The sequence below is a fragment of the Pipistrellus hanaki genome (genome assembly GCF_964339955.1).
Source record: "Pipistrellus hanaki genome assembly, chromosome: 13".
In the NCBI taxonomy this organism is placed as follows: Eukaryota; Metazoa; Chordata; class Mammalia; order Chiroptera; family Vespertilionidae; genus Pipistrellus; species Pipistrellus hanaki.
In genome coordinates, this window is record NC_140515.1 from 53,606,312 (window position 1) to 53,623,400 (window position 17,089).

At 46.8% G+C, this 17,089-nt stretch overlaps 1 protein-coding gene across 1 annotated transcript in view; it reads right to left on the reverse strand.

Moving 5' to 3' along the window:
* ULK4 (unc-51 like kinase 4) overlaps positions 1–17,089 on the reverse strand; it is a 198,324-nt gene that overhangs the window by 78,777 nt on the left and 102,458 nt on the right. The window contains exon 27 of the mRNA XM_084902535.1: positions 12,772–12,877. Coding sequence (XP_084758661.1) covers positions 12,772–12,877 — 106 coding nt within the window. The remainder of the gene's footprint in view (positions 1–12,771; positions 12,878–17,089) is intronic.

The following is a 17,089-nucleotide window of genomic DNA, read 5'->3' on the forward strand; positions in this document are numbered from 1 at the left end:
ACTAACATCTCTTTTTCACATTATGTTTAACTTAAAATATAACGTATGTAATTAGTGTATGTGCTTTCTAAGTCCTGTGGTATTTTTTGGACTGTCAAAGAAGAAGTCTGATGGTTAAGAGCTGGCATTTGAATGCTCTGCATCTACAATGCCATTAAACCGCACTCCCTTCTCCTCCAAACTCCTGAGTCTTCCTCGCCATGGAGATGCGTTTCCAATGCAACCAAGGGCTCCGAAGAGAGGAGCTGGAGCCGGGGATCGGACTTCCAGGACCTCCACACTCACAACCAGTCGTCTAACTCTGATTCCAGCCACAGGGGAGGCCGTGCTGGCCGAGTCCAAATAGCCGAAAACAAAGCCAACAGAACGGACAGGACAGGTAGAGAGATGCTTTTGAAATAGGTATTTATATAGTAGAAAGGTCTTTTTGAATCTCTTCTTTTGGGCCATTTGATTGTGAATTAAATCCGGGAAGTGAGTGGGGCAGGAAGAGAATGCTCGCCCCCTTAAAACTGGTAGGACCCTCCCTTCCTCCCTCCCCATCTCTGCTGAAATGTCATCTTAAAAGAGGCCTTCCCTAGCCATCCTGTGTACACACCTCGTCTCCCATGTCTGGCCCGATGGCTGTCCCTGACACATGTATGACCTGGCACACATTTGACACACATCATTTATACTTTCTCATCTACAGTGAATTAGCTCTCAATAAACAGTTAAATAACTGAAGATGGGAATTACTAAATGAATGGAAATAAAAGCCATTTCCCTTATTCTGGACTACAGCTGCCTGTTCTACAGATGGATGGATGCAAATATAGACATGCATAACATCACTGTAAATTTCATTTTCCATCCATGTCTGATTACCTGCTGATTACATCTGACAGGCTGCAAAGGGAGAGAAATCATTATTAGGTCCCATCCTATCATCTCTAACAACCTAAATGTAACCAATGACCTGTTTTATTACACATAATAGTTTTTAGACAGAAAAAATATATAGCCACAATCTCACTGTAAAAATAAAAAAATCATTCAATGAACTCTGCTCTATAGTTGCATGGCTATATAAATATAGTTATATTTTTATATAAAATGTAAACTGAAACTATATTTAGAGATAGCATTTCATTTTCAAAAGATCATTTTGAATCCTATCATGAGTTGTAATATAAAATTCACATGAGTTGCTGCATTCTACCATAGATGTGTGCATGGGTATATATACATATAATTTTATATATACACACATATACAAGTATGTAATTTTTGCATACACACACACACACAGTCCATTAAAGAGAAGGAAATGAGCATTTTCTCAAAGGCATCTATGTGACATGTTAATTCTCAATGTAACTAAACAATGATAGTATTATACCCATTTTATAGATGAGAAAGTAGTTCACACAGGTGCCCAGTCTGAGTGTACAAGGTCACACAGTTACATGTGGTGGTGTCAAGTGGCAAACCAATCTAACTTGCTCAATCTAGGGTACACAGACACTGAAGGGTTTACATACCATCTATATATATGATCGATATGAGACATTTTAGTAAAACTTTTTACTGATATGCAGTAGGCATATAAAAAGGTACGAATTTAAGGGCATGTTCGTGAGACCCACCCCTTCGAACAGCAATTGTAGGATAACAGCAGTTGTTCTCCTGGTTCTGTGGCCTTCACTGTGTGACTACATTGCAGCACAGATTTAGAAAAGAGCATATATGATGAGAGGCTAAATCACAGTGTAGTCATTCCAAACTGACTCTCCTCACAGTAATTCCAGATCCTGTTTCTATCAAGAAATAGTCGAATAATTACTTTTTCTATGAGTCACTAAAGAAAAGATGTGCTACCGGAGATATGTTCTGGACAGCAAATCATTTACTAGAAATGTTTTTATTCAAATCCACGTAAGTGAAAGCACTAATGGAATACATGCTTTGATCTGAAATTTTAAAATAATTACTCTCGGGGTGAGGTTACGAAGATAACCCCGCAAGTACAATTTGTTCCCAGCATCATTCACTGGCAAACTACTGCAATAGGGTCCTTAAACGGCAGAAAATGGAAAGTGCTAGAGGAACAATAACAACAAAATTAAACACATACACGTGCACATGCGTGCGTGCACACACACACATACACACACACACACAGCTGTATGCATGTGTAATATCTGTGGAGCACGAACTTTGCACAAGACAATATTCTGACCCTTTTATGCTCTTTGCCATGAACTTGCAACAAGCCCCTGGACTGGACATGACAAGTGGAGCCACTGAGGCACAGAGAAGACTTGCCCAAGGCCACAGACTGTTAATTTCTGAACCAGGACTTCAACCCAGGAGTGCCCACTCTCAAACAGTAAGCCGGCAATGTGATTATTTCTATAAAAAAATTAAAAATCGGCAAGTCTTTATAATGTTTTGTGATGAGATGTAGAGTGATCAGAAGAACCACAGTTCAAGGGCTTACCTCGTGGCTGAGACCTTAAAGCAATATCTTACGCAGTTTTTGCTTTACGAAGAGATACTTGCTAAGGTTTTGTGTGATGACAAACAAGTTGTCAGTATACTATCTAACAGATATTCACACACATGCACACCCCTCTTAACATACACTTTTAACCCGTCCCTGCAAGGGAAAGGAGAAATTTTAACATGGATGTCTTTCACGTGATTCAGCATTTCCAAACACTTGCGTATATAAGTATGTGAGTGTGTGTGTGTGTGTGTTTCTGTATGTAACCAAAACAAATGAGGGGCTGTGTCCACAAAAAGACACATGTAAGAATGTTAACAGCAGCTTTATTCATAACAGACAAGCCAATGTCCCTCAGCAGGAAAAGGGAAAAACTGCAATATATGCATAAAATTGGGATACTATCAAGCAATATTTTACATTTTTAAAAGGAATTATAAAGAACAACGTAACTCTCACATAAATTATTTCATGAAGGTAGCCAGATAATAAGTCAATATATTCTGTTTCATTTATATGAAGTACAAACACAGAGAGAATGGATCAATGGTTAGAGAAACCAGAATACTGATTAGCTGTGGACATGAGCAAGGAAGGGGGAGGGACTGGAAGGAGCTTTCTGGTGGGGTCAAGTGCTCCCTACCTACATCTGTGTGCTGGTGTGACACCTTCAGTGTGTAAAAACCCATTACTGTACTTTCCTACTGCCTGCTAACACTCCATAAAAAGTATACAAAATGTCAAAAAAATTGGAAGCTATTTTCACACTCATTTAAATGTTTTTTTCAAGTAAATCTCAGTAGGTCTTGAATCTATATAAGAATGCAACATATTCCAATTAGTTTGTAAGAATAGGCAATAGTTTGGAAAAATGGAATTTTACTATACAAATTATTTAAATGCCTTTGCATAACTGGTATGTGGTTTTGAAAACAACTGTGACTTAGGAAGCAGAGTCAATGCGCGTGACCTCCACGCAGATGCACGCACTGGTACGGGGCTGGCTTTTCAGCTCTCACGCCATTAAACCACGTATCAAAACTAAACCAGAGGAAAATGAAAAGACAGGCCACAGACCGAGAGAGCTCATTTGCAAAACACATCGGAGAAAGGACTTGTATCCAAAATATACAAAGAATCCTTGGAGCTCAACAATAAGAAAACAAGCAACCCAATTAAAAAACGGACAAAGGATCTGACCACACCTCATCAAAGGAGATGCGAGGATGGCCAACCAGCACATGACACGATGCTCCACATTCTATGTCATTGGGGAGTTGCAAATCAAAACAATAACGAGATGCCACTAAACTTACTGAAGGGGAAAAATCCAACATGCCAACAGGCAGCCCCAATGCCAGTGAGGATGGGAGGTGGCGGGCATGAAAATGGTTCGGTCCCTATGGAAGACAGCTTGGCACTTTCTTACAAAACCCGGCACAAGAATACTCTACATTCCACCCATGGTGCGCCTCGCTATTGACGCAAATGAGCTGCGAACTGAAGTCCACACAGAAGCCTCACACGCATGCTCACGGCAGTTTTATTCATAATGCCAAAACCTGGAGGCGACTGAGATGTTTCCCAGTAAGTGGATAAACAAACTGTGGTGATCCCATGGGATGTTCGTGGATTATATACGGTAAATACAATGGAAGATCAATTAGCCTTTCTCCTTTATTTTAAATATAGCCTCTCTCTAGGATATTCTCTGAAACTTTCCCTGACAGGAGCTACCAGGCTCTCCGTAGCAGGTGCACACCGAGCACAGCGCGAACACTGTGTCTGGCTGGAGCGGGCATGTGGTGGAAGCCCAGAAGGGAATGCGGGGCCTTGTTCTCTGGGCAGAGATGCCTGTTCAAAACACTGGCCAGAGGTCTTAGAAAAACGACACAATAAACACAGGCCATTGTTCACCAGCACACCAAGGGAGAAGATGCTGAACTGTGTCTAGAGAGGAACCTTGAGTAACCAGTAATATTCAATGTTAGCCTCAAGGGAGAGGGCAGAGTTCCAGTCCAAAACAAGTTGTCCACAAGCAAAGCAAAAGCAGAAAAGAAGACCTTGCTTGCTTTTCTGAAGATGAGGGGTGGGGAGAGCTAGCCCTGGATGAAGATGTAAGCAGGGTGGCTCAAGTTCAAACCTCTGAACCTCATGGTCATCCAGCTGCTTTCCAGCTGGGGGGCCCCAGGACAAGTTTCTGCACCCCATGGCCCTCGTTTTCATCACCGGTACAGTGAGGGGTTTGAATAAATGAGCTTTACGGATGCTCCAACTCTAAACACTATGTAAGTTTTAAAAAAGGTTATTGAATGAAATTAAACACAAATCACAACTGTCTCCAACAGGAAAAGAAGTGGCGCAGTGAAAGAGAGCAGTTAGGAGGCTCAGTTATGGTAGAAAATGTTAGCCTGATAGGAGATAAATGGCCTGTGATTTATTCAGCTATTTATAGTCGATCTCCAAGAGACATCTAGAGAGAGACTGGATCGAGTCCAGAGTTCGGTGCTTAGATAGACAGAAGCTCACTTTACTGTCTGACAATCACTCCTGGGTGTACCTGGATATGGAAAGAGCTGATACCTTACATTCTATTAAAAACGTTAATGTGAGATCATTGCTCCTCGAGGACTCTTTTCTAAGCGTGCAAAATTCCGTGGGCTTGCACAGGAAGCTGCACATTAAGCACACCTGACACCTCGGTGATCTCTTGACATTTGACTGAAGGTCGAAGCACTGGACCCCGGGACGAAGCGGGCACTTCACCGGTGAAGGCGGACGATTAGCTTTGCTCCATGGTCTGGAGATGAGTTATTAAACTTCTCTATAAAGTTTTATTACTTTTCTAATCCCATTAGGAGCTGTCCTCACTTTACACATCCTACTGCTTGCGGAATACGGCAGCAATGTGCTACAATAATTGCCATTCGAGATTTCTTTTCCTCTAAAGCTAAGGATATAAAAGAGAAGGCATCAGAGATACGATACTGCCGCTGATTGTAGCATTTAAAGGAAAAAAGAAAGAGCCAGATGTTAGCTGTGCCTCTTTGTGCGGGAATAACCTGCGCGATTCCACATTTCCACCCTTCGTTCTGAGGGTCCGCGGCCCAGACAGAAGGGAATGAAAGTAAATGTATGTTTCAGCACTTTGGGAAAGCACTTACAGAGAAAACAATTTACATCTTAATAGCTTTCTTTCATTTCATTAACTCCTCCTCTGCGTTTCATCCTGGAGGCTGCAGGAATGTTTGCAAACACGTGAGTCTAAGAACGACCCACAGACTCTCCAGAGTGGTTAAGGGGCCCCGGAGGCCGCAAGCCAGGTGCCCCCCAGCACTGGAATCGCTTCTCTGTCGGCCTCCCTTCCAGCTCCTGTCACCCTCAGTGGGGAGCACTCCCTCCTGCCTCCCTCTGTCCAGAGGTTGATCTCTCAGCACTCGAATCTTCAAATCTTTGGGAAGACCTTATCTTAAACAGGAAGTGGATGCCCTGGCTGGGGTTCTTAGGAAGCAGGTGTGCCTTCTCCATAGTGTTACCGTTCTGCTGGATAGAGAGCATTTCAATATCCAGGGAAATGATGACGCTATGAAATGGGAGGAGACAGAGCAAAGCCACCCACTGGCCAGAAATGCCCCAGATTCTGTTATACAACTGAGAAACTTTTTGTGTTAATCCACCCGAAATTTTGACTCTTTTTTCCCCCTCCACAGACCAAATACAGTCTTCTAATTGTTCACTCTTTCTGACTGTGATCTGTAGGTTCATGACTTCCATCTCCCAGGTCTCATCTCCTTTAGTGCTTCTTAAGTAGGGTTGCAGGCCTTCCCTGACTAAACCCTCCTTTTCTCCATTACCACAAACTGGCAGCATATTCATTTTGTTAGATGCGTTATTCTGCATTACTAGTATAGCCTCTTTGGGGTGATATATTTTAACTCATTTAAAGAGGCTGATACCACCCAGCTGGTGTGGCTCAATGGTTGAGTGTGAACCCATCAACCAAGAGGTTGCTGGTTCAATAGGCATGTCAGGGCACATGCCTATGGGCTGGATCCCCAGTAAGAGGTGTGCAGGAGGCAGCTGATCAATGTTTCTATTTCTCCCTTCTCCCTTCACCTCTCCCTAAAAATCAATGAAAACAATTTTTTAAGTGGCTGATACTGTTGCAATAATTTATCTTCAGTTTCATTTCTCTCCTTCTAATGATCTGCTTACAAGGTCCCATGGGAGGACCACTTGGCTATTTTTAAATACTTATGCTAATTTTATTAATTATACATGACAAATTTACATATATTACCATTTGATCCTCAAGACAAACATATAAAATAGGTATCATTATCCCAGAGAGATTTAGACCCAAGAGTATCTCATCAACTTGCAGACTAAGGGTTCAGACCCAGCTATGTTCCTTTTCCACATGCTAACTTCTCCAATTCTCCCCTAAATAATGAACTTATAACTTCTTTTCTGGAGCACGGCTTCAAAGTTCCTTCCGTAGCTCCTGGGAGTATTTTTAGGAGGCACCGCTCACTGTGTGCTGTTCCTTGACACTATTATAATTTTACACCTTCTGTTACGTGTCCCTCCTTCCTATTTTTAACGTGTTTTTAATCTGATCTAGCCAAAAAGCTTGTTAAACGTCTCCCTCTTTTCCTATATTGAAAAATCCTTTTTGAAGAGTGATAATATGGCTTTGATGCTTCAGAGAATTTCAGACATTAAGAGACCTCCCTGAGGAGACACGTGGGCAGGGGAGCAGCGACATGAGGGCCATTCCATCTCAGTGAAACATTAAAGAAAGACAAGGGGACATTTCTATCTGCCTACCACACAGTTCTCCATATTTCAAAATTAAGGTTGGACAAAAAGAAAGCTTGAAGCAAAAAATAAAACCACTGCTTATAAGTTTGCAGCTTCGGAAAATCACTCCGCCACATCCAAGCTGAGGATTTTGTGCCCCAGGGACAGGACTGCCCCTCTAAGACCAGCCAGCCGGGCTCCAGACATGAGCAACGGGGTGAGAGTTGATGAAAAGTCACTCAGTGGCTCAAATGCTGCTCATTTGGATGGCCTTAGAAGAATCCATCAGGATCTCAATGAACACACGGTGAGGGAAGAAAGATACGAAGCACTAGACGTGAGGGCTGAAATCAGATGACACGTTGGGGCCGGCAGCCAGGGGCTGAGGCTGGGCAGGGTGCAGGAAGTGAGGCCCTTATTCAGGAAATGGAAAGTGAGCTCTGCACTGATGGTCCCCTGTCATTCATCCAGACAGCCCCCATCTACAGAGCAACCGCTGAGCGCCAGGATCTGTGCGGAGGGGGCAGGAACAGGGAGGTCAACAGTGAACGGACGGGCAGGCTCTTGTGTTCATGGGGCTCTCCTTCCAGCAGATGACATGAATATCAATCAATCAATCAATCAATGACTTCTTTTTTAGACACTGGCATGTTTATTGAGCCTATAGATTAAAAGATGATTGCTTCCAAGATCTGGGCACCAAGATGCAGGGATGCAAGGAAAACGCCTGCCCAAGAACACAGCAATGAATGCGTGAGGCTCCGGCAGGCAGAACTGAGGAGGAAGACTGTCCCCTCCCCCAGGGAGACTGCAGAGCCCCACACTCTCCAAAGCCAGCCAGCCCTGCGACCTGCAGAGCTAATTCTGCCCCTGCCGCTCCGGAAGAATCTGGGGGCTTGTGAGGATTTCCACAGAAAACTCAGGAGGCGAGTCCATCGGGACATCATCCCTATTTTAATGACAACCGTGATAAGTGCAACGAAAGAGAATGTGGGGTTTCAAGAAGGGCTTCCTGGAGAAAAGGGAGTTTGAGCCGAGCTCAGGAGGAAGCAGGGAGGTGAGCGGGATGGGGACGGGTACGTGGGAAGGTGCGGGGGAGAAGGAAGCGGGTGCATCGCAGAAACTGGTGAACCTGGCCGTGCCCGGACAGCACCGGGAACAGTGCCTGACAGGCAGCAGGGGAAGTCAGAACTGTGCTGTTAACGATTCCAGCCCTGCCCCGAAAAGCAGGGTAGGGCTGGCACAGGGAGTGACAGGCGGAGACTGGCACCCTAAAATGACCGTTCTGGCGGGTGCTGTGTAAAAAATAAGAGTTCTTTTATCTCCTACGCCAATATTCTCCCGTTACAAGGTCATCCCCCACAAATCATCTCTGAAATGCCTTAGCAGAGAGCAATGCAATGCAAATACTTGAAATCTTTTTAAATTCAAGCAAAAGAATTTCTAGCGTACTAAAAAGACAACCCAATCTGAATAGACAATTTGTCAAAGAAGATGTACAAACAGCCAATAAACTCATGAAAAGATGCTCAACATCATTAGCCATTAGGAAAATGAAAATCAAAACCCCATGAGGTCTCACCTCACTTGATTTTTTTTTTTACAGAGAGGAAGAGAGAGGGATAGAGAGTTAGAAACATCGATGAGAGAGAATCATAGATCAGTTGCCTCTTGCACACCCCCTACTGGGGATGTGCCCGCAACCAAGGTACATGCCCTTGATCGGAATCAAACCCAGAACCTTTCAGTCTGCAGGCCAACACTCTATCCACTGAGCCAAACCAATTTCAGCCTTTCTCTGTTTTTTGTTTGTTTGTGTTTTTTTTTTAAATATATATTTTATTGATTTTTTACAGAGAGGAGGAGAGAGGGATAGAGAGCCAGAAATGTCAATGAGAGAAACATCAACCAGCTGCCTCTTACACACCCCCTACCGGGGACGTGCCTGCAACCAATGTACATGCCCTTGACCAGAATCGAACCCAGGATCTTTCAGTCAGAAGGCCGACGCTCTTTCCACTGAGCCAAACCAGTTTCTGCCTTTCTCTGTTCTTGATGCTTAATACTGTCACCAGAATATGACACTGTCACCAGAATATGACACTTTGTATCATTTCCCCCCTTCGCCCAAGGACACAATGCACCTTTTAAATCTGCATATTTACCTATGGAGCATTTTCTTCTAGCCTGTTTAAAAGTATTATATCTGTTCAATTTTTTGAGGCCTCTTCCATGACAGCACCCACCAGCCATGGCTCAGACTTTTCCCCTGGATGGCGGCAGCATTCTCGAGTTTGCATGGAAGCTGCAAGGCCCCTTGCTGTCCGGGCTCAGAAATCTCACGCCACTCCCATCACATTCTGGCTGAAGGAAATCACTAAGCCGCCGTGGTCCACGGGGTAAGAAAGAGGTTCCACCTTGGCGCAAGGAGCTGCGATGGGTACGGGGCCATCTGTAATCTAGCCCCGTTACTCAGAAATGTGGAATCGGCTTTACCCAGCACCACCGCTGGTGCCCTGAGGAGGGTTGTTCCGTCTGACTTCCTGAAGCCGATCCATCGCTTCCCTGTGACGCTTCCGGTTATGTCCGGATGGTCTTCTGCAAACCTGGATTCTCAGCTTCTGCTTTCCTGTGGTACTGGCAGTATTGAGTAGTATGAAGACCATGTGGCCTGCCTGCTCTCTTACAGGAAAGGTCAGCCAAACCCTCCTGTTCAACATTAGCTGGAATGTTCCACAGGAGGGAAAGATCTAAGGTAGCTATCAGTTCACTTCAAAGCCAAACAGCTCTCAGAGTGACTTTCTGGTCTCTCGAGAAAACACCGATGTAGGCAGGTTTGTAATAAACCTTGTAAGGAATGAGTATGTTGATTTCCGACTCACCCTACACCGGTGGAGACAAACAGTGCTTTCAATGCTTCTTTGGCCGGATGTGCACGCTGTGTGCTGTGGAAATCGGTTATCTTGAGGGCTCTGCTGGGAACACTGAAGCTGGTACTAACACCCATCACTCAAAGGTCAGTGCTCGGCAGCCAGCCAGAGCCCCTTGTGAATGTTAATAACGCTAATATTTTCAAATGTAAGCAAAAGGTCTTTGTTTTATCACTCTTCCCCTGAATGGCTCAGTTAAAATTGACCACTTTAACACAAAAAGCCTGAATTACACAATGCAGTTGCGTGCTGGTAACGGTCAATGACTGATTATCAGAGTTTGTGTCCTTGGTGGCCGCCCTACTGAGTGGCACGTGACACTGAGGTCCTTGTGTATGTTACTACCAGTCCTCTCTGATCCAAGTATCAGACTGTATGTCCCACTAATGAAGAAAAAGTGCTGCCAGTGATACTGTTCCACGCTTCACCTGTTAGAATTTCATCTTACACTCAAGGCAGATGCTCTTTGAGACTGACTTTGACACAGTTTTTTTCACATTTTGCTTTTCTATATACATAAAAAATATATCTAAGTAGAATGAATTGGTATAGAGATACACAAAGTAAGCATCTTTACTCAAAAATTTAGAAAAAATGTGTAAAACAAACTCAACAAAAGCAGGAATGAATTAAGAGATAAAAGCAGAAATTGATTTTTTTTTTTTTTTAAAGAAGGACAAACAACTAAATTCCAAACCGGTCTAATAAAATTAAATGATCATAATCTTAAATACTCACTAAAAACTCAAAACTGCAAATAAATAATATTAAAAAAAACAGTAACAGGGAGATAATTTCTGAAGCCAAGAAAATAGAACAATTGTGAACACCTACTTTGTCCACACCGATTTGAAAGTGTGTATGAAATAAAAGCTTTATAGGAAAACTCAATTTCCTAAAACTGACTCAATTAGAGATGGAAAGATGTAAAAAGAGTAATTACCTTTGTAGAAATGGAGAAAGGTGTTAAAGAGCTACCACTACCAATATACCTCCTAGAAACAGCAGAAGCCACAGGGAATTCCACTAAACTTTTAAGGAATAGATCATTTAATTGATTCTTGAATTGTTACAGAATCAAAGAAAGAGGAAAACCTTCCTTTTATTGTAAACCGAAGGCCCAGTGCACAAAATTCGTGCACTCGGAGTGGAAAGTCCTCAGCCCAGCCTGCGTCCTCTCACAGTCCGGGAGCCCCCGGGGGCTGTCTGACTGCTGTGGAGGCAGGAGAGGTTCCTGCCACCCCCGTCACACTCGCCAGCCATTAGCCGGGCTTCTGGCTGAGCAGTGCTCCCCCTGTGGAAGCACACTGACCACCAGGCGGCAGCTCCTGCATTGAGTACCTGCCCCCTGGTGGTCAGTGCGCATCATAGTGACCGGTCATTCCACCATTCGGTCGATTTGCATATTAGCCTTTTATTATATAGGATATGCAATTTGGTGTTAACACCAAAACCTAGCAAAGAATGCATGCTATTAAAAATATACAAGAAACAAAACCACTGGCCAATCACACTTATCCATGACAATGGGGAATCCTGAAAACAAAATTAGCAAAAACTTAAGTAGCACGATTAAAGAATAATATATCACAGTCAAGTGTGGTTACTGACTCAAGTGCTCTGATGGTTTAACACAACATAATCTATTAAATATAACTAATTACATAAATAGATCCAAGGAAAAATCATTTGATTATTTCCATAGAAGCCAAAAGTATTTATTCTTGCTTTCAAAAGATAAAATTAAAATAGATGAGTACTTCCTTAACCAGAAAAATAGACTGAGGCAATACCAACACATCCTCTCTCTGTGTACAGGTAGGGATTATATAGAAAATCTCTGTTTCTTCCCCCTCAACTTTGTATTAAACCTAAAACTGTTCTTAAAATAGAGAGTCTTAAAAATTGTCTTCAATTGTAATATTACAGATATGTATTATATGAGGCAAAGTAAACTCACACCCATTCAGTCTCATTTTATGAGGTGCTTTAGACCATATACGTTTTTATTTTGCCTGACAGCAATATGTATAAATACTTTGCTTACACTTGCATTTGTGGTTTGTTTGGTTTTTATTGGGAGGAGGGGGGAATTATCATCTTTAAGCAATGCTACTTACCGTGTGTCATGTAGAAAATAAATTAATGTAGAGAAGCTATCACAATCGTAACACACTTTTCCTTATAGCTCGTAATATTATTTATAGGACATTAAATATCTATTTTGACTGATAAACTTTATTTTTTTAATTATGTTTTTATTTACTTTAGAGAGAGAGGGAGGGAGAGGGATAGTGAGAAAAACACCAATTGTCTGCCTCCTGAATGCTCCCCAATGGGGATTGAGCCCGCAACTGGGCATGTGCCCTGACCTGGAATTGAACTGGTAAACTCTTAGGTCACCGGTGGACATTCAACCACTGAGCAACACCAGCTGGGCTGACTGATCAACTTTAAATAGTACTTCATGACTCCCTACTATGTAAGATGAGGAAACTTACAAACAGGCAAAACTCAACAGAATCCAAGCGAATTCTAAGAAGCACTTACCGTGTTCATAAAGCAGCTGCATGTTCGAATCTTTGCAGGCAACCAGATTGTGGAGCAGTGCAATCACACTTTGCATGGTGTTACCCAGAATGTTCTCCTGGTGGGCCTGCAAGAGATGACAGTTTGCGTCATAACTACACGGAAATACAATCACATCATGAGAGAGACAAATGAGCAAAGGACCTCCATCCCCTCATTCTTCGCACAAGGTGCCATGAGGACCTCTGCGCTGCCGGGAAGCAGGTGCCCTCGCACAAGGGCACACTCCCTGGTGAGTTAGTGAGCTGGGAGGCAGCCTGAACCATGTGGAGCACCAGCTGCACGCAGCCCCCTGCCTGCACTGGACAACCACACAGCCCTCTGTGCTTAGACGGGGACAAAGGAGTCAGAGGGGCAGACATCAAGCACTGGGGACTGAGAAGACCAGGCCTGAAAGATATGTTTTGAGATCAGTTGAGAAATACTTCCGCATGTATAATAAAATTGTGCACAGCATTCTTTTACATCTTCGTGGATCTTCTGTGACCTGAATCTTCTGCCTCACCTTGTACGCTGTCTCCTCCCCCTTTCCTGTGGATCAGACTCACCAAAGCTTTGTCTTATTTCATTGGCCTTTCAAGGAACCAGCTTTCCATTTTAATGATCGTCCATATGTTTGGCTTTGAGTTAAGTCATTACAAATGTATACAAATTGCCACCTCTTCCTCCTGGGAGGTCGCTTCCCTGCCCACTTGTGATTAGAGTTGACCAGGACACCTGCTTTGGCCAATTAAATCCTTTGGGCAGAAGCTTTAAGGGCCAGGGAAGGTTTTGTCATCCCTCTTTCCTTCTGCTCTGGTGACCGGTCATGCTCCAGGTGGAAAAGCCTCCAATAACCGGAGTCGCAGAGTGAGGACGTGCGGCAGAGCGGCCGGAGTCCTTGAGGGACACGTGGTTCCAAGTCTGACAGAAGTACCCACCCCGCACCTGGCTCCGAAGCTGCCCCGTCACATGTGCACCGCCCTGCGGAGCGCCACGTGAGTTCTGGAGGCTCACCTGCCGGGTCTTTGTTGATACAAGACAAGGAGTTTGCCCTCCAAATACCGAAGCCTGGAGATTTCTAACATTCTTTATACACACGCGCTTAGAAGTGGACTGTTTTTGCTGACACCAGCTTACAAAGATTAATGTGGGAGCGATGGTCTGCCACTAATTTCATCTCATTATTCCTACAGTTAGTTGGAAGGAGAGGGTGATTAATAAGCGCCAACTGGACGCGACAAGTTTTACTCGTGACAAAGTAACTAATGTTACGCAGGAGACCTGTTTTTGTGATGAGAAGCTAATAAATCTTTCCTTTTTGTCCCATGCAGTGAAACGACTCGTACCACTCCCCGTGCAAAGACCGGTCTGCGAGCAAGTGCAGGTCAGTCCCGCCGGAGGCAGGGCCAGGCGCCCTCGATGCACACCTTTCGTGGTCACACGTGCCTTTGCCACGCCGCTCTGGGCAGTGTCTTTGGCTCGTGGGAAGCCCACGCTTCCTGTTCCCTCACACTCTCAGGGCGAGAGCCACTGCCACAGGCATTTCCTTTTGTACAAAAGCCCACTTTCCAGACTAGCATCACCCTGAGAACCCAGGAGCGTGTGTCCCAGCCAACTGGGTCCGATGCTCCTGGCCTGGGGGTCCCGGAGCCCTGCAGGCCGAAGGCTCTGCCAGCCCCTGCCCAGGCTCCGAGGGGCCTGCGGGTCAGGCACGCCCTGGTTGAAGCCTCTCCTCCCCTCATAGCTGGGGGCACTCAGGACCGAAGACTTGGTGCAGAGGATAAAGGAGAGATCGATGAGCTTGTAGCCAGACTGGGCGAGGTGGTTCCTTTCCTACTGCAGCCACTGACATACAACCCAGGAAGCAAGATGCAAGTGTCAGGCAACTGCCGGAAAGGAAAGAATGAGCATGTCACCCCAAAGAACGAAAACACATCCGAGAGCCGTCACGGACAGCCGGTCACTCAGACGCTTAGGAGAGAAGGCCGGCTGCTGGCGCCGCAGGACGCTGGGCTCGTGGGACGAGGCCTCCCCGACATCCCACGTCGCCGCTGAAGGCCGGCCCAGCCCCCTGCCGGGTCCGGGGAGAATGTGTAGCTCTCCCATCCGTAACCCGGCGACAAGCACATCTGACCTAGTTTGTGTGCCTGACGCCACAGCGTATGGACAGTGAACAAACGGAGCCCTCGCGGGTTCTAATAAAACATAGCATTTGCCAGCACAGATAATTAGAATTGAAGCAGCAGAAACCCAGTGTTTGGCAACCGAGATGAAACAACTTCATTAAAATGTGCAGCGGCCCCAGCAAATGAAAGGCAGGCGAGCACTGGACCCTGAAGAATCAGCTTTCTCAAAACTAATTGCTTCCGAGCGAGCGGAGAACAGCTCCCAAACACCAAGGGCGCCGCAAGGAAACGCGGCCGACAGCCACCGGCCGCCAGCATCGCCCTCTCACTGGGGAGACGGGAACGCACTGAAGGAGGGGAACAGAGGACTCGGGGGGAGCGATCCAGGACAGGTCAGCAGAGGTCCGAACCGTCGAGGCAGGAAGCACCTGGGCCAGAATTCAAAAGACAAGCACCCAATGTGGGAGGTTAGAAACCACGGAGAGACTGAAGCCCAGCAGCCTGCACAGTGCTGGGCACACAGAACCTGCCCTCTCAGACGTCAACACGCAGCACAGCCGGTTCCCCGTGTTCAGAGTGCACTTCGAGGAAAGATGGGTGCGCTGCTCTGCGGGATGGGCACCCACCGCGCACACGCTCACTGGGCACCCGGTGCGGCTCCCGGGCACTGCGGGGGCCCTCTCTCCCCCTTTTCCCACGTCGCCTGTGGGGGCTGGGTGCTGAGGGACCTGAGGCCACGGGAAAGTCTGTGGGGACTCAGATGGAGAGGAAGGCCACTTTCCGTGCTACTGACTCTTCACGAGACTGCCCCCCAGGCCGCTCCAGCTCACTGGGCTCCCCCTGAGTCGTCAGTTCCCCTCCTTTCTGCTTCCAGTTTCCGTGACGGCCCTACCCTCTGCCCAGCCACCAGCCCGAACTCTTGGAGTGACCCAGGCACTGCCTCGCTCTCATCCCCGCATCCAACACGCACCAGATCCCTGGCCCTCCTGAGCCCCTCGGAATCTGTCCTCTAAGACCAGGCGGCGTTGTCGCCTTGGGCTGAAGCCACCACCACCTCCTGGGGGACTCCACGTCCAGCGTCAACCCCTGGACGGCGAGGCGGGCTCCTCGCTCCAAAGGGCAGACTCACCTCCATTCCCGTGGCTCCGATCCGGGCCTACAGGTCTGGGGAGCACGTTCGCGTCTACGGCCCACGGCGGCCATGCTCCCCACAGCCCAGTGCGCCCCCAGCCCCGGTGGACCCAGAGGCCTGGGGCGGGGAGGACAGGCCACGGGCCAGGAGAGGGCAGAAGCAGGGCACTTGCAAGGCTCTCAGTCCCAGAGAAACATCACATCGAGATTTTGGGAATATTTCTCATGACTTATTGAGCCAAATATTGACCCCTGAGGATGAGGGAAAAGGAAGAAAATGGGTCGAATTAAACTGAAAGGGACAGATTAACTCAACATAAATCCGCTCATTTCCTTCACAAATATATCCACGGGACTCCCTGGGAAGGCTGATCTCTGGGCGTCCGAAGAGGGGATGTGTGGGGTGCGATGAAGCTGGGGCTGGGGTAGCTGCCACCGGACACTGGCTCTGCGGGCGCAGCGGGCTCGGAGGCAAAGGGAGAACCGTGAGGCCCACTGGTCTCCCCCATGTAGCCCAAAGTGCAGGCGCCCTCCCCCCGAGGGCCCAGTGGAGTAAATCATTCCTCCCCTCACTTGGGCACCGCCATGTGAAGGCCTCCATCTTTCTGCTTAAACACCGGAGAGAATAAAACTCTAATTACTTCTCAGTTTGACTGACAGACATGGCAGGGACCCTTTGGCAGCAGCGAATACAAGTCATCAGTGACCCGTTCCAGGTGGCAGAGGGAGGGCCTGGGCCTACGGGCGCCAGGTGCCCATCAGGGTGCCGAGCCAGCTGGAGGGCAGCGGCGCGTGGACGCCCTCCCGCAGGTGTGTGTGCGGCGGCTCTCCCAGCCCCGTCCCCCTCGTTATCCGGCTGCCGGCAGGAAGCTTCCTGCTCCCTGGCTCCCTCGGGGCCTGTGCCTCGGGGCAGGTGCCGCGGGCCAGAGCCAACACTGCGCTGCCCGGGGGAGGACCCTGGCAGCGGAGCTGAGCAAAGCTGCCAGCACCAGAGTCCCTGGGGAGGGACCGTGCCCTGCGCTGCCTCTGCCCGGAGGCTA